The following is a 21,525-nucleotide window of genomic DNA, read 5'->3' on the forward strand; positions in this document are numbered from 1 at the left end:
GTAGAGAAGATGTTTCCACTTGTGGGGGAGACCAACACTAGGGGCCATAAATATAAGAAAGTCCCTAATAAATCCAATAGGGAATTCAGGAGAAACTTCTTTACCCAGAGAGTGGTTAGAATATGGAACTCGCTACCACAAGGAGTGATAAGAGGTGAATAGTAGATACATTTAAGGGGAAACTAGATAAGTACATGAGGGAGAAAGGAATAGAAGGATATGCCGATAGGGTGAGATGAAGAGGAGTGGGAGGAGGCTCGTGTGGAGCATAAACACCGGCATAGACCAGTTGGGATGAATGGCCTGTTTCTGTGCTGTAAATTCTATGTAATGTAATACTGCTCATGGCCTTTTCCAGCCTCGTGCCAGTCCCAATGCTGCACCAACAGCGATCAAAGTTCATTACACTCCCAAGAAACAGTGCGAGAGAGAGCCTTGTCTTTAATCTTGTATTTATTGTTTTAAGTCCATACAGAGTTATATTTTAATACACTAGAATATCACCAACATTCACAGCACAATGGTTACAGACAGCAGCAAACTTGCTTACACCCAATGCCATGTGGGCAGGGGGGGTTCGATGGGAGAGTTAGGGTACTGGAGGGAGGGACAGGGTTAGACGGGAGAGTTAGGGTACTGGAGGGAGGGACAGAGTATGATGGGAGAGTTAGGGTACTGGAGGGAGGGACAGAGTATGATGGGAGAGTTAGGGTACTGGAGGGAGGGACAGGGCTAGATGGGAGAGTTAGGGTACTGGAGGGAGGGACAGAGTATGATGGGAGAGTTAGGGTACAGGAGGGAGGGACAGAGTACGATGGGAGAGTTAGGGTACTGGAGGGAGGGACAGAGTACGATGGGAGAGTTAGGGTACTGGAGGGAGGGACAGGGCTAGATGGGAGGGTTAGGGTACTGGAGGGAGGGACAGAGTACGATGGGAGAGTTAGGGTACTGGAGGGAGGGACAGAGTACGATGGGAGAGTTAGGGTACTGGAGGGAGGGACAGAGTACGATGGGAGGGTTAGGGTACTGGAGGGAGGGACAGGGCTAGATGGGAGAGTTAGGGTACTGGAGGGAGGGACAGAGTACGATGGGAGAGTTAGGGTACTGGAGGGAGGGACAGGGCTAGATGGGAGAGTTAGGGTACTGGAGGGAGGGACAGAGTACGATGGGAGGGTTAGGGTACTGGAGGGAGGGACAGGGCTAGATGGGAGAGTTAGGGTACTGGAGGGAGGGACAGAGTACGATGGGAGAGTTAGGGTACTGGAGGGAGGGACAGGGCTAGATGGGAGGGTTAGGGTACTGGAGGGAGGGACAGGGCTAGATGGGAGAGTTAGGGTACTGGAGGGAGGGACAGAGTATGATGGGAGAGTTGGGGTACTGGAGGAGGGACAGGGTACGACGGGAGAGTTAGGGTACTGGAGGAGGGACAGGGTACGACGGGAGAGTTAGGGTACTGGAGGAGGGACAGGGTACGACGGGAGAGTTAGGGTACTGGAGGAGGGACAGGGTACGACGGGAGAGTTAGGGTACTGGAGGAGGGACAGGGTACGACGGGAGAGTTAGGGTACTGGAGGAGGGACAGGGTACGACGGGAGAGTTAGGGTACTGGAGGGAGGGGAGATAGACAGGGTTAGATGGGCTGTCCAGCCTTTTCTTGTCCTTGACTCATATTCCATCAGCACAGTTTAACAATGATGCGCTGACTGCAGGTTTAATGCAGGGAAAGGAACTGTAATAACGTGAGTAGAAGGTTTTTGCGACATTTATGTAAAGACAGCGACCCAAAGTGTCGTGCCAGGCACCCCCGATACCTCGAGGAGCAGACTGTCCCGTGTCCCAACTCCTGGGAGTTTTTTTTTAAAAACGTGGTTTGCTCCAGCGGGACTGGTATTGCAGTGGGTGTGAAATCCCCACAGGGAAACACGATACCTCCATCCGCCAGGCTGCCTTGCACCCCCTCCGTGTGTGTGTGTGTGTGTGTGTGTGTGCGCGCACCCCGCTGTGGAGGGCTAACTTCACACCCGGATTACACGGCACAGTGCGAGCTGATAGGAAGCAAAGGCCCCCGTTTCGGCCACGTGGTGTAACCATCCTTTAAACTGGGCGCAAACCTCATGTTCGAGTTTTGCCAAGTCTGATAATATTTAAAAAAACATCGTACAAAAACGTGCAACTAAAGAAAGAACTTGCATTTCTACAGCGCCTTTCACCACCTCCGGACATCCCAAAACACTTCACAGCCAATGAAGTACTTGTGAAGTGCAGTCACTGTTGTGATGTAGGAATTTAATCTGTGCCTTTTCCGTCCTACACACAAATGATCAGAGAATTCCAGAAAGACTTGCACTCACACATGCGACATAACGAGACACTAATTTCGGGAGAATCGGAGGCAGGAGGCCATTCTCTGTTAGTGAGGCCACCAGGCGGAGACTTTCCTCGTCAGCGAGTTAATTAATTTACTGCAGCGCGGGCTCTTGCTCGTCGTAGAAGCTCTCGTGGAGTGTTAGTTGCTGAAGCGAGCACTCGGGGAGGGGGGAGGAGGGGGTGCAGGGACACCAGTGGGCGCCCGCGGTCGGGTCCCGTCCGTCCGCCCGCGGTCGGGTCCCGTCCGTCCGCCCGCGGTCGGGTCCCGTCCGTCCGCCCGCGGTCGGGTCCCGTCCGTCCGCCCGCCCGCGGTCGGGTCCCGTCCGTCCGCCCGCCCGCGGTCGGGTCCCGTCCGTCCGCCCGCCCGCGGTCGGGTCCCGTCCGTCCGCCCGCCCGCGGTCGGGTCCCGTCCGTCCGCCCGCCCGCGGTCGGGTCCCGTCCGTCCGCCCGCCCGCGGTCGGGTCCCGTCCGTCCGCCCGCCCGCGGTCGGGTCCCGTCCGTCCGCCCGCCCGCGGTCGGGTCCCGTCCGTCCGCCCGCCCGCGGTCGGGTCCCGTCCGTCCGCCCGCCCGCGGTCGGGTCCCGTCCGTCCGTCCGCCCGCGGTCGGGTCCCGTCCGTCCGCCCGCGGTCGGGTCCCGTCCGTCCGCCCGCGGTCGGGTCCCGTCCGTCCGCCCGCGGTCGGGTCCCGTCCGGGCGCCCGCGGTCGGGTCCCGTCCGTCCGCCCCGGGCGCCCGCGGTCGGGTCCCGTCCGTCCGCCCCGGGCGCCCGCGGTCGGGTCCCGTCCGTCCGCCCCGGGCGCCCGCGGTCGGGTCCCGTCCGTCCGCCCCGGGCGCCCGCGGTCGGGTCCCGTCCGTCCGCCCCGGGCGCCCGCGGTCGGGTCCCGTCCGTCCGCCCCGGGCGCCCGCGGTCGGGTCCCGTCCGTCCGCCCCGGGCGCCCGCGGTCGGGTCCCGTCCGTCCGCCCCGGGCGCCCGCGGTCGGGTCCCGTCCGTCCGCCCCGGGCGCCCGCGGTCGGGTCCCGTCCGTCCGCCCCGGGCGCCCGCGGTCGGTCCCGTCCGTCCGCCCCGGGCGCCGCTAGGCTCAGGCGGCCAGCGGTCCGAGGCTCAGGTCCACGTGCTGGGTCAGCCAGATGACCTCGGCGCTCTGCTCGCTCTCCTCCGTCGGCCGGATTGGTGCGGCCAGGTTCTTGAAGTCATACCGCATCTTGAAGCTCACGTTGACTTTGCCGATCTCCTGCTGAGGGACGACTTTGATGAAAAAGCCGATCTTGTTGGATTTTCTGAAGGCCACGATGCTGCGACGGGAGAGAAAAGTTTTGAAATTGATTCGGCAATTCTCATAGAACCATACAGCACAGGAGGTGGCCATTCGGCCCATCGTGCCAGTGCTGACTCTTTGAAAGCTATCCAATTAGTCCCATTCCCCTGCTCTCTCCCCATAACTCTGTAAATGTTCCCCTTCAAGTACTTATCCAATTCCCTTTTGAAAATTCTGTAAACTCGGGGCTTATTTTTAGATTAAACGGCACCGTGTTAAACACTGTCCACTGCACTGCAATGAAGTGACCTCCTCCTCCTCCTCCTCCTCCTCCCCTCCACCACCCCGGGACTCATTCAGGTTTATCCCCCGATGATGTTTTGCCAAGTTTTGGATACCTGCAGGCCAGATGTTGCGGGGAGCCTTCACGGTTTCAGTTCCTGCAAGCTGTCAGGAGGGAGCAGCTGCTGGCACGTTGGCAGGTTCTTGCCCCAAGCTCCACGACGACACACCAAGCACCTCTCAATTACCTTCATCACTCCCCCCACCTACCTAACACCGTCGGGCGGAGCACCGTCACAGGGACTGGCGCCATTCAAGGCACCTTCTCAGGGCAACCGAGGACGGGAAACAGATGTGGCCTTGCCAGTGACGCCCACACGCAAGAAAGGATTACTACCATCCTTCATTCAGCTGCTCGCACCCAGCCTGCTTAAGTACCTGCCCATCCCGCAGATTCACAAAGCCTCGCTAGTGATCTCGGCATAACATAAATGTGAAAACAAATACTAAATAACAATACTTGCATTTATCTAGCACCCTATATTGAGATGTCTCCAAGTGCCTCAGACAATAGGATCGCCTGTTCCTACGCCTGCTCATCATCTAATGGTGGCCGCGGGATCTTTTACATCAACTGAGAGGCCTCGGTCTAACATCTCATCCCAAAGGCAGCACCTCCGACAGTGCAGCACTCCCTCAGTACTGGCACTGGGAGCGTCAGCCTGGGTTATGGGCTCACGTCTCTGGAGTGGGGCTTAGAACCCACAAACCTTCCGACTCAGAGGCGAGAGTGCTGCCCACTGTGCCACGGCTGACAGGCTATTGGACTACGAAGACATCTCGCCAGCATTCAGTCCTCGCCAGTCGGCCACTTGCACACACTTGTCAAGACAGAGCAGGAACAACGAGTGGTTCTTCCCTTCCTAGGCTGGGGTGGGGGGGATGTGGGGACCGATTCGAAGACCTCTACGTGAGGTCACCTAACTCAGCTCAGCCTCAGGATAGAACCTGGGTCGCCCCTGATCAGAATAGCTCAGTTACACACTGCCCCTTGTCACAGTGAACAGTATGCTGATTAGTAGCACTGTTCAATGGGGATCGGCTATGCCGTACACGGAACAACTATAAAAAAGATCAGTCTGATTAAAAAGTTTGCTGAGGGGCATGTGGCATTTCAATAGTTGATACTGTTAAATTGTCCAATAGTAATAGTCCAATAGCCTGTTAACAAGCAATTAGGAAGGAAATGGCATATTAGCCTTTATTGCAAGGGGGTTGGAGTATAAGAGTAAGGAAGTCTTGCTGCAATTATATAGGGCCTTGGTGAGACCACACCCACAGTACTGTGTACAGTTTTGGTCTCCTTACCTAAGGAAGGATATACTTGCTTCAGAGGGGGTGCAACGAAGGTTCACTAGATTGATTCCTGGGATGAGAGGGTTGTCCTATGAGGAGAGATGGAGTAGAATGGGCCTATACTCTCTGGAGTTTAGAAGAATGAGAGGTGATCTCATTGAAACATTTAAGATTCTGAGGGGGCCTCGACAGGGTAGATGCTGAGAGGTTGTTTCCCCTGGCTGGAGAGTCTAGAACTAGGGGGCATAGTCTCAGGATAAGAGGTCAGCCATTTAGGACTGAGATGAGGAGGAATTTCTGCACTCAGAGGGTGGTGAATCTTTGGCATTCTCTACCACAGAGGGCTGTGGATGCTCAGTTGTTTGGGAAATCCAAGACTGAGATCGATAGATTCTTGGAATCTAGGGGAATGAAGGGATATGGGGATCGGGCGGGAAAGTGGAGTTGAGGTCGAAGATCAGCCGTGAGCAGGCTCGAGGGGCCGGATGGCCTACTCCGACTTCTTGTGTTCTTATTGCGTGACCTTTGTGCATCAGCTCTCGCGTCTGAAGGTCGTGGGTTCAAGCCCCGTCCCAGAGACTGGAGTACATTATCCAGGCTGATATTTCAGTGCAGTGCTGAGGGAGCGCTGCACTGTCGGAGGTGCTGTTGTTCAGATGAGACTGAGGTCTCGCTCGGGCGGATGTTAAAGATCCCATGGCAGGGAGCCCTGGTGCCGTGTCCTCCTCCAATCAACACCACCAAATTAAAAAAAAAAGATGAACCAGCTGTCTGCGGGATCTTGCTGAGCGCAAAATGGCTGCCACATCTGGCCACACATCAGTAATTCACGGCGTCTTTGAGACACAGAGAGGTACGACGGAAATGGAAGTCTTTCTTTTGAAAAGAAACTTCAGACTGATTCTGTACAAAGTTCTCAGTTTGGGACCTTTTATTGAAGTGAAATGGTTTTGTTTAAATGCAGCTAAGCTGCTTTTATAGTGAGGCCTCTGAAGCTTTAATCTCCACGTGAAGCTCCCACTCTACACTAATGACTATCAGCCTGTCCCAGGGCAAATTGCAGCCCACCCCATAACAGAGGCAGCCGGATCCTTCACACGCACAGCCCCGATTAACATCATTGCTATTTATTCGGAAAGCCCATAAAATTCTTCTGCTTTTTTACGGGAAGCCATATTTCAGTTAGTTTTGACTTCACAAGTGTCACTGTGGCTGGGTGCCAGAGCACTTATTGGCAAAGTACAGAACTCGTTTGAAGCCGCTAATTCGGACGGAGCTAATGGGCTTGAACTGTCATCTCCCGAAGGTGAGAATGGAAACCTGCAACAGAGAAGCTCAAAGACCAGCCTGAATATCGACTGGAAGAACGAACGAACTTGGCTTTAGACGGCGCCTTTCACCATCTCAGGACGTCCCAACGCGCTCAACAGACGGCAAAGTATTTTTTTTTTTAAGTGTTGTAATGTGGGAAACGCGGCATCCCATTTGCGCACAGCAAGATCCCACAAACAGCACTGAGATAATGACCAGATAATCTGTTTTAGTGATGTTGGTTGACTGATAATGATTGGCCAGACACCGGGGAAAGCTCCTCTTCTTTGCATAGTGCCGTGGGATTTTCTTTTTACATCCACCCGAGGGCCTCAGTTTAACGTCTCGCCTCAGACAGTGCAGCACTCCCTCAAGTACTGCACTGGGGAGTGTCAGCCTGGATTACGTGCTCAAGAGTGGGACTTGAAGCCACGACCTTCTGACCCAGAAAGTGCTACCCACTGAGCACAAACTGCCTTTGCAAAGGCCACATTATGGATGTAGAATAGCCATATTGCATCCGTTTTCAGCCCAACCCTTTCCACCTCCTGCTCACTGTGCTCTGGTCGCTCTCGTGGAACGCTCAATGCTCTCCAATCGGAGGAGCTTGTATGAGTGCGGGTTGTTTAAAAGGAGAAGGGCAGTAGATAATCATAGAATGTTCTAGCACGGGAACAGGTCATTCGGCCCATCCAGTCTGTGCCTATGTTTTTCTCCATTGTTTGGCGGGGGGGGGGGGGGGGGTTGGCAGGAGGGCCTGTAAATATGTTGAGAAAATAAATAATGTGTTAACGTGCATCTACCATTCCAGGAACCGGGAAAGAGAAAGTTTTAAACCCTCAAACGGGATTAATTCTGTCCGCGAAGATCAGTGGATATTTCCACGGCAGCTCGACGGCAGTAAACCTGCTCATCTTAAAGCCAGACCCCCTGCCCCTGCCCCTGAGTTTGTTCTCTAATTTATAAAGCTGCATTCATCGCTCACTCTGGATCATCGTGGAAATCCTGCGGTTCAGCCAGCTCATCGTATTCAGCTGCTGCATCTTTCCCGGCCAGGATGATCTCCTTCGAAGGAAGGATGATCTGGAACAAAAACACAAAGAGCAGGAATCAGCAGTGGCCAACCGTACAGGGCGGGAATCAGCACGGGTAATAAAAAAAAACCTAAAAAAAGCAGTCTGTTTGCGGCAGAGTGTCGAAGAAAGCAGGTGGTAGCTTTCAATAACATTACCATAAAACTTTTTTTTTTAAAAATAAGTTTACAATTACTTTTAAATCTCAAGTTGCCAAAAAACTTTTGAAGTCTTGAAATTCTGTAATTATAAATTTTACTTTGGACTTGGAACGACAGCGCGAGTCGAAAACTAAACAGAAATTGGTCCCTTTACAAAGGCTGTGTTGCCAAAAACGTATCCCGTTACTTGGCTTCAAAACAGGCAGCTGCAACACCGTGAACATGTGAGAAAAATCCTCGGCCACTCAGCCTCAGCTCCAAGTGCAGCAGTTACTTCACTTCTGATCCAGGCTGAACAGAGACCCGAACCCATCTCCACAACTCCCCCCCCCACCCCCACTCCTCCTCCTCCTCCTCCCAACACCGATGTTGAAAGTGGGCCTATACGAGCAGGAGGACCTACTGTGAGATGTACAGAAACGCAGCGAATCATTTCACACTGTAACGATAAGGGTCGCTCCACTTGCGCCGAGTTACCTTTGCAGTGCTGTGCACATCATCAGGGTCCCCCTCCTCGCAGGGCAGCAGAGTAACGTGGGTGAGGTTCTCCACAGGGTTAGTCAGTGTCAGAAGCACTTGGACCTCCTGCAACCAGAGTAAAGTGAACACAAAACATTGGACCTCACTGCATAAAGGAAACCTCCGACTCCAGCCGCCCCCTCTCCCGCCGCGCTCAAAGCCGCCCCCTCTCCCGCCGCGCTCAAAGCCGCCCCCTCTCCCGCCGCGCTCAAAGCCGCCCCCTCTCCCGCCGCGCTCAAAGCCGCCCCCTCTCCCGCCGCGCTCAAAGCCGCCCCCTCTCCCGCCGCGCTCAAAGCCGCCCCCTCTCCCGCCGCGCTCAAAGCCGCCCCCTCTCCCGCCGCGCTCAAAGCCGCCCCCTCTCCCGCCGCGCTCAAAGCCGCCCCCTCTCCCGCCGCGCTCAAAGCCGCCCCCTCTCCCGCCGCGCTCAAAGCCGCCCCCTCTCCCGCCGCGCTCAAAGCCGCCCCCTCTCCCGCCGCGCTCAAAGCCGCCCCCTCTCCCGCCGCGCTCAAAGCCGCCCCCTCTCCCGCCGCGCTCAAAGCCGCCCCCTCTCCCGCCGCGCTCAAAGCCGCCCCCTCTCCCGCCGCGCTCAAAGCCCCCTCTCCCGCCGCGCTCAAAGCCGCCCCCTCTCCCGCCGCGCTCAAAGCCGCCCCCTCTCCCGCCGCCCTCAAAGCCGCCCCCTCTCCCGCCGCCCTCAAAGCCTCCCCCCACTCCGCCGCCCTCAAAGCCTCCCCCCACTCCGCCGCCCTCAAAGCCTCCCCCCACTCCGCCGCCCTCAAAGCCCCCTCTCCCACTGTGCTCAAAGCCTCCCCCCACTCCGCCGCGCTCAAAGCCTCCCATTGCAGGTCCTGATTAAAGTGTTTTTTGTTTAAAATGCTAACGATTTGGAAACTTTCTAAAACCGGGCGGTCAGTTTTGTTTTCCAGGCCTCATAAACCCCTTGGGCATTAATGACACCATGTAAAATCAGAGGTCCCTGAATGGCATGTTGCACAACGAAAAGGAAAGCTGAGTTTTATTCAATAGCTTCATTCACCCAGCTGTACAGCTGGTGCACTGATAGAATCTGTGTTCCATTGCTGTAGTTTCCACAGCTTTACGAGACAGGCACGATTATTTAGTATCTCCCCCCCTCACCCCAGGGTTTGCCACTAGCTGATACTCAGCACCTTTCCCAAGGGGGTCACACCCAGAGAAATATACAGCCTTGGGGGGAATTTAAGACGACTGTCTGACCAGGACAAGGCTGAACCCGAGTGGGTGTCCCTGGACTGCAGGATTAATCTGGCCCAGGACAGCAGCTGATTAAGGGCCGCAGCATCAAGGGTGATCAATAACTCCATTGAAGCAGAGACCGAGACATAAATACATTCCATTAAAAAACTTCAAATTATTTTAGTTGAATTGCTTAATGCAAGTGGCTGGATAATTGACGTTTTTTTGAGCAGAAGACGACTTTGAATTAACATTTCAAAGTTGCTTAATTCAAATTATTGAATCATTTTAAATTATCAGGAATGGACTGCTCGAGAGTCCCTCCTCGTGACTACGCACTCAGACATGGAAACTCAAAGTGCAGGTTACATAAAACACGAAAGCAGATCGTACTCGCCTTCTTGAAGCGCAGGTTGGGAATGGACATAATTCGGACCTCTGGAATATAGTTCCTGCAAAAGTAAAAACAGAACAGGCTGAGTTTCTAATTGTTTTAATGGGGAACAAGGGCCACTTTAACACCATCCCGAGCTTTTCCAGTTAACTTTCAGGTTGCTCACGATCATGTAAAGATTGTTACTTATGTCCAGGCAGGAGAATTTACAAACACAAAAACAATACAAGAGTCAGTCAATAATCTCCCCACTCCCCCATTGTGCTGATTCAGACATTTGACTCTGCTCAAAAACTACAGAACTTTTAAAAAGCAATTTATCCCATTATACATCAGCAGAGGAAACTAGTGCCCTCATCATGTAGCTGCTGGGACTCTGCAATCCAGCCCTTAAATAACTGCTGGGACTCTGCTACACAGCTCTGACATTGCTCCTTCGGATGCTGGATTAATCCATGTATTTCTGGCATTTTATTTTTATTTTAGACAATCCTAAGCCTATTGTCCCTTTCCTGCCCCATTAACCCAGTCACTACAGCTCCGCCTGAGAACTTCTCCTCCTCCCATTTAAAAAACAAAACCCTCTGCGGTATCCCGAATACTGTTCTCTCTGACTGCAAGCGTGGTATGCCGCCCCCTCCCCACTCGGTGGGAATGGTTCGGAGAATGCGAGGACAAGCAGTCACGGCACGGTGTGGAGCAAGGGAGTGTGCATCCGCAGTTTGCGCAGCCAAAGAAAAGTCAAACGCATCCCTCGGGGAAACGTACTCTGAGTAAACAGGACATACCACTCTCTGCTGCACTCAACGCGCTGAGAATTTGGACACGTTGAGAGTGAGAGAGATGTATCACAGGAACCCTATGCATATTATTAATGCAGCAATTATCTTACACCAGGACGGACAGCTCAGTGCATCACTGTACTTCCAGCTGGTTATTAAAACCACCACATACTTTTGTTTTGAGAAGGGAAGGATAGGAGTGATATTGTACGCTAGGGAGGGATAGTAAAGGGGTGCAGGAAATAAGCAGTGTCCCCATGTAATTCACCGCCTTACTGTGGTGCTGGCGCCTGCAGTAAAAGCAGTAACAAATACATTTACTTTACAAAAATGTACTTTTTTTTTAATATAATGGGCAGGTCCCTGGTGCCACATGTTGATGACTGCTGCAGATGAAGGAGTCTGAAGCTTTCCAGCCCAACGTGTTGAAGTCTCCAGGACGGCAGTTGTACAACTGCTCCAGGCGAGAAACTCCGGAGACATCTGTCAGCGCTATTCCATGAGGCTGCAAGTGAGCCTCAGCCTCACGTGCTAGCAACAGAAGTCACCAACCCCAAAACCTCCAGCCAGGGACTGGCTGCTGATAAATATATTTATATTATATAAATATTTATCTTCCAAAAAAAAATTATTGATGTATATTAAAAGGCACCAAGACTAACAAAAAGGAAATGTTTATGCAACGAAGTGCACCTATAACATTACATGGTAGACAACTGGAATTCACTGCCTGAAAGGGCGGTGGAAGCAGATTCAATAGTAACTTTCAAAAGGGAATTGGATAAATACTTGGAAAGGAAAAATGTGCAGGGCTACGGGGAACGAGCAGGGGAGTGGGACTAATTGGATAGCTCTTTCAAAGAGCTGGCACAGGCACAAATGGGCCGAATGGCCTCCAACTGTGCTGTAACATTCCATGAAGTCAATCCGCATTTATATTATTGACTCAGTGCCCCCCTTGAATGGGATCTCTACCATCGCTAACACCAGTCTCCCAAAATGCGCCAACTGCTCAAAGTTGAATGTACTTTTGAAACAAAGACAAGAGACAACAAAAAAAAATTAAGTGCCCAATCTGGTTCTGACAAAGGGCACACACCCACAGTCTTCGGAACCAGTCTTTTCTCTTGATACTGACCTACCTGACGTGCAGTTCTGCCATTCTCTTTATTTTTTGTATTAATCTTTGTACTAAATTTCAAAGGATTTATTTATTTTACATCAACCTATCTTTATCATCTGAATGCCATTTAGAAGAGTCACTGAATGAAACGGGATGCCTTTAGAGCTTGTTTGATGGATACGGTTATCTCACCGGCCAGTTGGGAATTGACAGTATCGTAGACCCACAAGAACACCAGGTTCTCAATGTTCATAGTATCATAGTATGTACAGCACAGAAGGCTGCCATTCTTTGAAAGAGCTATCCGATTAGTCCCACTCCCCTGCTCTTTCCCCGTAGCCCTGCAAATGTTTCCCTTGAAGTATTTATCCAATTACCATTCGAAATTTACTAATGAATTTGCCTCCACCACCCTTTCAGACAGTGCATTCCAGATCATAACTCGGTGCATACACAGTGTCACCTCTGGCTCTTTTGCCGATCACCTTAAATCTGCGTCCTCTGGTTACCGACCCTTCTGCCACTGGAAACAGTTTCTCTTTATTTACGCTATCAAAACCGCTCAGGACTTTGAACACCTCTATCAAATCTCCCCTTAACCTTCTCTGTTAAGGAGAACAATCCCAGCTTCTCCAGTCTCTCCACATAACTGAAGTCCCTTATCCCTGGCACCATTCTGGTAAATCTCCTCTGCACCCTCTCCAAGGCCCTGTCATCCTTCCTAACGTGCAGTGCCCAGAATTGAACACAATACTCCAGCTGAGCCTAATCAGTGTTTTACAAAGGTTTAGTAAAGATACTCTATGTCTCTATTATTAAAGCCCAGGATACCAAATGCTTTTTTAACAGCTTTCTCAACTTGTCCTGCCACCTTCAAAGATTTGTGTTTGTGCATCCCCTTTAAAGTTGTATAATTTAGTTTATATTACCTCTCCTTATTTTTCCTACCAAAATGCATCACTTCACACTTCTGTGTTAAATTTCATCTGTTGTGTCTGCCCATTTCATCAGTCTGTCTATGTCCTCCTGAAGTATGTTACTATTCTCCACATTGTTTACTACATTTCCAAGTTTCGTATCATCTGCAAACTTTGAAATTATACCCTCTATACCCAAGTCCAGGTCATTAATATAGATCAAAAAGAGCAGTGGTCCTAATACTGACCTCTGGGGAACATCACTGTATACTTCCCTCCAGTCTGAAAAACAACCGTTCACCACTACTCTCTGCTTTCTGCCCCTTGGCCAATTTTGTATCCATGCTGCCACTGTCCCTTTAATCCCATGGGCTTTAATTTTGCTAACAAGTCTATTATGTGGTACTTTATCAAACTGCTTTTGAAAGTCCATATACACAACATCAACCCTCTCCGTTACTTCATCAAAGAACTCAACCAAGTTAGTCAAACACGACTGTCCTTTAACAAATGCGTGCTGACTTTCATTTGTTAGCCCATACTTTTCCAAGTGCCAATTTATTTTGTCCTGGATCTCTAAAAGTTCCCCCACCACCAACGTTTATCTGACTGGCCTGTAATTGCTGGGTTTATCCCTCTCCCACTTTTTGAACAGGGGTGTAACATTTGCAATCCTTTGGTACCGTCCCCATATCTAAGGAGGATTGGAAGATTGTGGCCAGTACCTCCGCAATTTCCACCCTTACTTCCCTCAGTAACCTGGGATGCATCTCATCTGGACCGGGTGACTTTTCTACTTTGAGTACTGCCAATATTTTTTTTTTAAAGTTCCTCCTCTTTATCTATTTTTATCCTATCCAATATCACTACTACCTCCTCCTTTACTGCTACAATGGCAGCATCCTCTCCTCTAGTGAAGACTGATGCAAAGTATTCATTTAGTACCTCAGCTAAGCCTTCTGCCTCCACCAGAAGATCTTTTTGTCCCTAATCAGTCCCACCCTTCCTTTGACTACCCTCTTGCTATTTATATGTTTATAAAAGACTTTTGGGTTTCCTTTTATGTTAGCCGCTAATCTATTCTCACGATCCAATATTGGGAATTGACAGCATTGTAGGCCCATGAGAAAACTAGGCTCAGTGTTAATGACCCAACGTTGGGAATTGACAGTATTGTAGATCCACGAGAACACTGGGTTGAGGAACTGGTCCTGCAAAGATGCTTGTTCTAGAGTTATGCCCTTCACAGCAATAATAACGCAACATTGCTACTACAATACAATATCTACACGTGCAATGGGACTGAAAGTGAAGACACGAGTAGCAACTGAAACTGAAAAACAAACCTGGCTACATTTCTGAATTGTCTGGAAACGTGTCTGTAGTGCTGAGAAGGCTGGCGTGCGATTATGAGCACTCATGGTAATAAAAGTCAAAGGCAGACAGATGTTTAGCACTAGCACACGGCACCCTGACTGATTTCAGGTCAACAAACCCAGCACTTTATTGAAGTTTGCAACATTTGACTTTCGAATAAATTCAAGTCCCACTTTGGAACGCAAAACGGAAAGTTACTTGAAGTCTCGGGGGTGGGGGGGGGGGGGGGGGGGGGAACTGAACAGAATTGGAACTGAACAGAATTAAGACTGAAAGCTGAAGTTGCCAATTTCTGGTGAACTTTCGGTGCAGTTAGAACAGCGATACCAAAGTAAGGGCATAGGCGCGGCGTTGGATCCCGACCTCATGTTAGGAGTGGAGTGGGATGCCCTGAAGAACGCGGTCCTGTGCGAATTGGGTCTCGCGCTGCGAGGAGCCTAACTCCAGGTGCAGTGCCTAGTTTTAACAAGTGCTCAGATGTCCCCCTTCTGCAACCTCCTGGGCACTTGATAAACTAATGCAGAGCTGCTCTAAACTTCTTGAGAAATTGCAACCGAAATAGCGGGATATCGCAGCCCCATCGCGGGGCTGCGGTTATGGTGCAAAAATGTTACGGTCTTAAAAAATAAAAGGTGCAAAAAGCCTGTCCAAGTGCTGAGCTCCCACACTTCATTACACTATCCAGATGGCCCTGAGCTGTCCAAACGACAGGAAGAAAATGTGAAAAGGAGACCAACGGGCTTCCTGCCGGCTCACGCTTTATAAAATACCAAATTTGTTTTTAATCAAACCCGACAGGACTATGAGCTAGTCTTGTCAATTCTGTAAAAAATAATTTATAAATAGATCTTTAAGAAGGATATGCCATCTGCAGCAACTTTCAGATGTGTTTTTAAAGTCTCCAAAGATTTAAACACTTGGCCTTGCTGATCTGCGCTGAAGCAGATCCCGGGTTCGGTTCAGACACGGGACTGGATGCTCTCTCATACAAACAAGTACATTTACAGATTTTACGGGATGGGAGTCACGCAATCACTGACACACACACACCCCCGCCCCACAACCAACCCCCTCTGCTCATTCAGCACTTGCAACTAAAATTACATTGCATTGTTTCTCCAACCAAAAGGTAGCAGTCCCAGGGCCGGTACACCACGGTTAACGGCAGGGTAAAAGCTCCATCGCAAGATGCTTCTCTGCCCTGTGAGTGTCCGCGAGTTATCCTAAAGCTACAGTGGGACTTAAACCTCGAGCGGCCTTTTAGGTCCGAGAGTTTCAGGGAAAAGTACATTCCCGTTTTCCACGGTTCTGTCTCACACTGAGATAGGAAGGTGTAATTCGCTTCCCCCATAGCTGGCCTTTATAACTAGAGGACTAGAAGGGCAGAAGTTACGCTACAGCTATACAAAGCCCTAGTTAGACCACACATGGAATACTATGTTCAGTTCTGGGCACCGCACCGTAGGAACGATATATGGAGGGAGTGCAGTGTAGATTTACTAGAATGATACCTGGACTCCAAGGGGTAAATTATGAGGACAGATTACACAAACTAGGGTAGTATTCCCTGGAATTTAGAAGATTATGGGGTGATTTGATCAAAGTTTTCAAGATATTAAGGGGAACTGATAGTTGCTCTCTATCTACCCTATTTCGGCTGGTTGGGGACATAGCCTCAATATTAGAGCCAGGGCTTACAGGAGTGAAGTTAGGAAACACTTCTACACGCAAAGGGCGGTAGAAGTTTGGAACTCTCTTCCGCAAATGGCAGTTGATTCCAGCTCTCAATTGTTAATTTTTAATCTGGGATCGATAGATTTTTGTTAACCAAAGGTGTTAAGGGCTAAGGCAGCTATATGGAGTTAAGTCACAGATCAGCCATGACCTCATTGAATGGTGGAACAGGCTCGAGGGACTAAATGGCCTACTCCAGAGTCCCTATAGCTGAGACATTTCTACAACGTATCTCACTAATCTCTACACTTACTGCATAAAGCTGTGGCCCAAACAATGTGTCTCAGCCCCAAGCTCAAGAATTCTGTTTGTGCAAATGTCAAATTTTAAAAATTAATTTCAACGCTGCTTTATTAAAATATAAATTTTGATCAGCATTGCATGTCTTTTTTTCCCCCAATGTAGATTGGTGTCACTGTCTCTCCATCTCTCAGATTTTGCCTGCTACTTTGAAGAGCCCAATGGCCTAAATTAAGGACTGGTACAGTTAATCAAAACCAGTCTCTCCATCTCCAAAAACGACACCAACCCAGAATATCACATCCACTGCTCTCCTCTGCGCAGTCGCCGCACTCCCATCACCTGGCTCTCTAAATTCTCACTTTCAAATTCCTCCACGGCCTTACCCTATCCCCCCCACCCTCGGTGACCTGTTCTAGCGATATATCCCCACACGCTCCCAACACCAGCTCACTCCACTTTCCATGCTCTACTATCGCCAGCCACACTTTTAGCCCCAACCCCTGGAACTCTCTCCCTAAAACCCTCTGCCTGCAGAGTTCCCCTTTAAGCTGCCATACTCATTTTAAAAACAGATGCGCAGTGCCATAATATATATTAAGCTAATACAGCGAGAAATTTCACCTGGCCCTCGTAACGAAAAAATTACATTGTTTTCTAATGTTTGCGAGGGGTGGTGACGAGACAATCAAATAAAGTTAAATTATGAGAGGTGACTCATGGTGCATTTATGATTCATTTGATGTTGCTTTCTAATGCACGGCCTCTGTAAAAGAGACGCGATTCCAATCTGAGCCGTTACTACAGTATTACCAGTTTTTAAGTAGAAAACTCCACTCAGTTGGCTAAATTCAAACTATATTCTGAATCGTCTCGTTCTCCCCTACCTAGCACTGAATTACAGAACGTGAACAAGGCAAAAACTTTTGCCATTCAACCAACACCACCCAAAACAAACCAAAAGCTGGTCATTTATCTCATTGGTGTCTGCACAATGTTTTGTTCAATATGATGGCCAAGCATTTATACATGGAGGTAGTGGCGGCGTTTCATAAGTAGTTAGTTGTATGTGGAGAACTCTGGGGCATTTCTGTTGAATGTGATAAGCCACTAAATAAATATGGGTATTATTTTTCGTATAAAAGTTATCTGGGAACATTAAAAGGCCATTAGATGCGAGAAGTGCTTAAAATCACAAAAGGATGGGACAGAGTAGATAGAAACAAGATTGTTTGCAATGATTGAGGGGGTCTAGAATGACAGGACATAGATATAACATTAAATGAAAGATTTAAAACAGAGAGCAGGAAAAACTTTTTACACGGAGGGTTGGAGAGGCTGTGGAATTCATCATCAGATTCAGTGACTGAAGCAGAGACCATGTCAACATTTAACAATAGGTTAAATAGAAGGTTGAAGAAAAGGGAGACTAAAGGGATAGGGGAACAGGGCAGGCACATGGGAATAGGATTACTGCTCGTGTGGAGGATAAACACAATCATGGACTGGTTCTATGTAACTTATGTAACAAGTGCGACCATAAGTTTTTAATTCCAATCTCTAAGGCCAGATTGCTGTTCCTCCCCAATAAATGGCACAGTATTGAATCGAAAGCCCAGTCTCAGCTCGAAGGGCCATACTCACACAGCGACCAGCTGAATCTTAAACTTGATGGAGGTCGGGTTAAACTCAGGCTTGCTCAAGTTGTGTTCACATTTCTGCAGTGTTGGGTTGAGGGGGAGAAGGGGAGGAGGGGCAGGAAAAAGGAGGGAAAAAATACAAATCAAACTGACAAATCAAGCAAGATCCCCAAGACCAACAATCCTTCTGTTTTCTGAATTACATTTTTATAGCTCTGGATGTCCTGCACACACGATTAGCAATGATTTGGTTGGTTTTAAACCACGATTGTTGAGGTGTTTGGAAATAGATCAGAATCCCCTCGCCACCATATCCATTACATGAATTGCTGTATTAGAGGCATATGGACTTGCATGCCAAACTGGGGAAAAATTGGGTTGTTCTGTGAAAGAGTGTAACCCTTTGCGTGCCAAATGTCCTTCAGGACTTCTAAAATGCCTGCATGCTTTCAGAAGATAACATCTGCAAAAGCCATCTCCTGGAAATTTCTCAAGTTCGGTGGAACGAGAAGAATTTCCAGAACCAAACAGATCACCGCGGCCAAATTAACCACCATAATCCCCATCACTTTCATTCTCAACAAGCTTCACATTTCAATGGGGTTCATTCACCAGCTGTTAATATTTCTCACTGAGGACCACAACCTTCATCAAGAGCCACAATCCTGGCCAACGTCTTGTTCGAGGATCACTCTCAGAAGTGCTGAACACTCGAGTAACGGAATGCAGGTCTGGGCCTGCGATTCCCTGCAGTGTGTTCCCGATTTCAGTCACACCACTGTGGGCGGTTTCCAAGTGGAGGCCGGGAACTTACCCACAGGGAAAAAAAACTACAGGGCTAATGGTTCCTTCTGACAGGGCCCTTCAAGCTGTCCTACGGATTCTGGGATAACCTCACCTCCTAACATTACCCGATCATCTTTCGCTGGAGGGCAATGAACAGGAGAGGGAACAGCATTGTACCCCAGCTGAGTCAATAATGCCCAGGCAGCCAAGGCCAAGAATGGTGGAACATGCAGCGCCAAGAACCACTGTTGAAAGGGGGCAGGGCCACAGGTGGATCTCTGGGTGCATTGGGAATACTATATTTCTTTAGAGTGGCTCCACATTAAGAACATCCGACCTCAATTTCAACTTAAAAAAAAATTCATTCTCAGGACACGGGCGTCGCTGGCAAGGCCGGCATTTATTGCCCATCCAGAGTTGCCCCTGGAAGGTGGCGGTGAGCCGCCTTATTGAAACACTGCAGATTCTTTGTAGAAGTATTTGATACAACTGAGGGGTTTGCTAGGCCACTTCAGAGGGCAGTTAAGAGTCAACCACATTAGTGAGAGACTGGAGTCACATATATACAGACCGGGTAAGGACTGCAGGTTTCCTTCCCTAAAAGGACATTAGAGAACCAGTTGGGTTTTTATGACATTCTGACAGCTTCGTGGTTTTCTTTTAAACCGACGCTAGCTTTTTATTTCCAGACTTTTTTTTAAAAAACTGAATTCAAATTCTCAAACTGCCCAGGGTTGGATTTGAACTGTTTCTACCAAATATCTATCCAGTTCTTTCTTCAACCGCTCCTGGAACACTACTGTTCTGACTTTGGTCGTGTGACCCTCTCCCTCTCTTCGCTCCACCATAGATGGCAAAGCCTTCTTCTGCCTGTGTCCTACTCTCTGGAATTCCCTCCCTAAACCCCTCCACCTCACCACTTCCTTTAAAAAAACAAATTCCTCAACCACACTTCTGATCACCCCTCCTAAACTCTCCTTTTCCATCTCATCCATTTTCCATATGCCTTCCGTGAAACATATTAGGTTCTCTTCACATTAAGGGTGTTATATAAATGCAATTGCTGTTGTTGATTTTGCCTCACCATCCGCCTCCACTAGCTCAAGAAGAGTCGATTCCATGTGTAAAGTTCAGTGGCTTCGGAACAGGAGTAGGCCATTCAGCCCATCAAGCCTGTTCCGCTTCTTCCTGGTGACTGTTTGGTCAACGAACAATGAAGCACAATTCTTTTCAGCATCGATTTCCACCCGTAGCCCATTCTCAGATTCTGTAGTTGCCCTGATAGGAGACGCCTGTAGCCCCTTAACCAGGCATCAGGAGGTGGAGGAGAGGAAGGGTAGTCACCATCTTTGCTCCACAGAAAAGGTCGATCCTTGATGGCTTGAACAAGAAGGGACTCCAATGGCGTGGAGTCCCAGAAAGGACTCGCCATGGCACCTTATCTTGTGGCATTACCATCGCCCCCCACCTCTCTTCCCCCTCCCCACCCCCCCACAATCCATTGCCCCCCACCTCTCGCAATCCATCGCCGCCCCAAGACTGTTTTAAACATTTTGCCGGGATTTTGGAGCTACGTTGGCAAGTAATAATGCAGCATCAGTTCTATTCTTTCTTGAATAGAAGACATATTATCCCAGGCAACTGACACAGGCCTCCCCCCACCCCGCCCTCCCCTACTCTGCCCCCATTAAGTTATCCCAAGGTCTTAAAAAGAATATTCAACAACTTCCACGGCTGGTGTGGGAGGGGGAAGAAGGAGGGAACCGGTAGATGTAGTTGGTTAATGCCATTCCTTCTCCTTTAGATCTCAGTTCAATCATTGGATTAAAGTCTCTTTATTTTCCTCCCCCAAGCCCAGCTGCAGGGGTCTGACACGGGAAGAGTTTGGGCAATCGGAACTCAGCTCCACAGCACAAAACTGCCCGCAGCTCAGTAACCTTACTCAGAGAGGTCACACGAATGGCAGGGTTGGAAGGGAATTAAATCACATTGGTGCAGCTGGGGTCGAGGTATATCACTGAGGTAAGAGTACAGGGAGCTCTAGGCAGCAGCAGCACCACCTTTATAAAATACTGGTTCGGCCACAAGTGGAGTATTGTGTCCAGTTCTGGGCACCACACTTCAGGAAAGATGTGAAGGCCTTAGAGAGGGTGCAGAAGAGATTTACTGGAATGATTCCCAGGGATGAGGGGCTTTAGTTACATGAATACACTGGAGAAGCTGGGGTTGTTCTCCTTGGAACAGAGACAGTTGCGAGGAGATTTGATAGAGGTATTCAAAATCACAAAGGTTCTAGACAGAGTAGACAGAGAGAAACTGTCCCCATTGGCGGAGGGGTCAAGAACCAGAGGACATAGATTTAAGGTGATTGGCAAAAGAACCAAAAGGTGACATGAGGAAAAACGTTTTTACACAGCGAGTGGTTAGGATCTGGAATGCACTGCCTGAAGGGGTGGTGGAGGCAGATTCAATCATGGCCTTCAAAAGGGAACTGGATAAGTACTTGAAAGGAAAAAAACTGCAGGGCTACGGGGATAGGGCGAGACTAGCTGGATTGCTCTGTATAGAGCCGGCCCGGACTCGACAGGCCGAATGGCCTCCTTCCGTGCTGTAACCTTTCTATGATTTTGCTGCCTAAAGCATTCTGTAGCTCTTCTCGCCAACATTCACTGCCACTTCTGTTCCAGAAGTTCTGCTCTTCTCCAACAGCTGTAACTATTCACACCTCCTCTAGATCCATCTTTTGTTTCTTTACTTGTCCCATTATCATCCGCTTTTGCCTTCCACCATCATCCCTTTTGTCATTTAATCACTCCTGGCCTCCACCCTATCACAGGCCTCCTCCTTTACACAGAATTTACAGCATAGAAACAGGCCATTCAGCCCTACTGGTCTATGCCGGCGTTTATGCTCCACATGAGCCTCCTCCCTCCCCTCTTCATCTAACCCTATCTTTTGTTCTTTTCCTGCCTCACTTTTCTCTAGCTCTGTATTTGC

The 21,525-nt window shown here is 49.4% G+C and overlaps 1 protein-coding gene across 1 annotated transcript in view; it reads right to left on the reverse strand.

The window, feature by feature from the left end:
- Positions 1 to 3,360: 3,360 nt before the first annotated feature.
- The window catches only part of dctn4 (dynactin 4), a 52,127-nt gene continuing 33,962 nt past the window's right edge, over positions 3,361 to 21,525 (reverse strand). The window contains exons 9-13 of the mRNA XM_067995991.1: positions 17,747 to 17,820; positions 9,933 to 9,987; positions 8,282 to 8,389; positions 7,556 to 7,653; positions 3,361 to 3,658 (exon numbers count right to left, since the gene is read on the reverse strand). Coding sequence (XP_067852092.1) covers positions 3,445 to 3,658; positions 7,556 to 7,653; positions 8,282 to 8,389; positions 9,933 to 9,987; positions 17,747 to 17,820 — 549 coding nt within the window. The 3' untranslated portion in view covers positions 3,361 to 3,444. The remainder of the gene's footprint in view (positions 3,659 to 7,555; positions 7,654 to 8,281; positions 8,390 to 9,932; positions 9,988 to 17,746; positions 17,821 to 21,525) is intronic.

The sequence above is a fragment of the Heptranchias perlo genome, chromosome 14 (genome assembly GCF_035084215.1).
Source record: "Heptranchias perlo isolate sHepPer1 chromosome 14, sHepPer1.hap1, whole genome shotgun sequence".
Lineage (NCBI taxonomy): Eukaryota > Metazoa > Chordata > Chondrichthyes > Hexanchiformes > Hexanchidae > Heptranchias > Heptranchias perlo.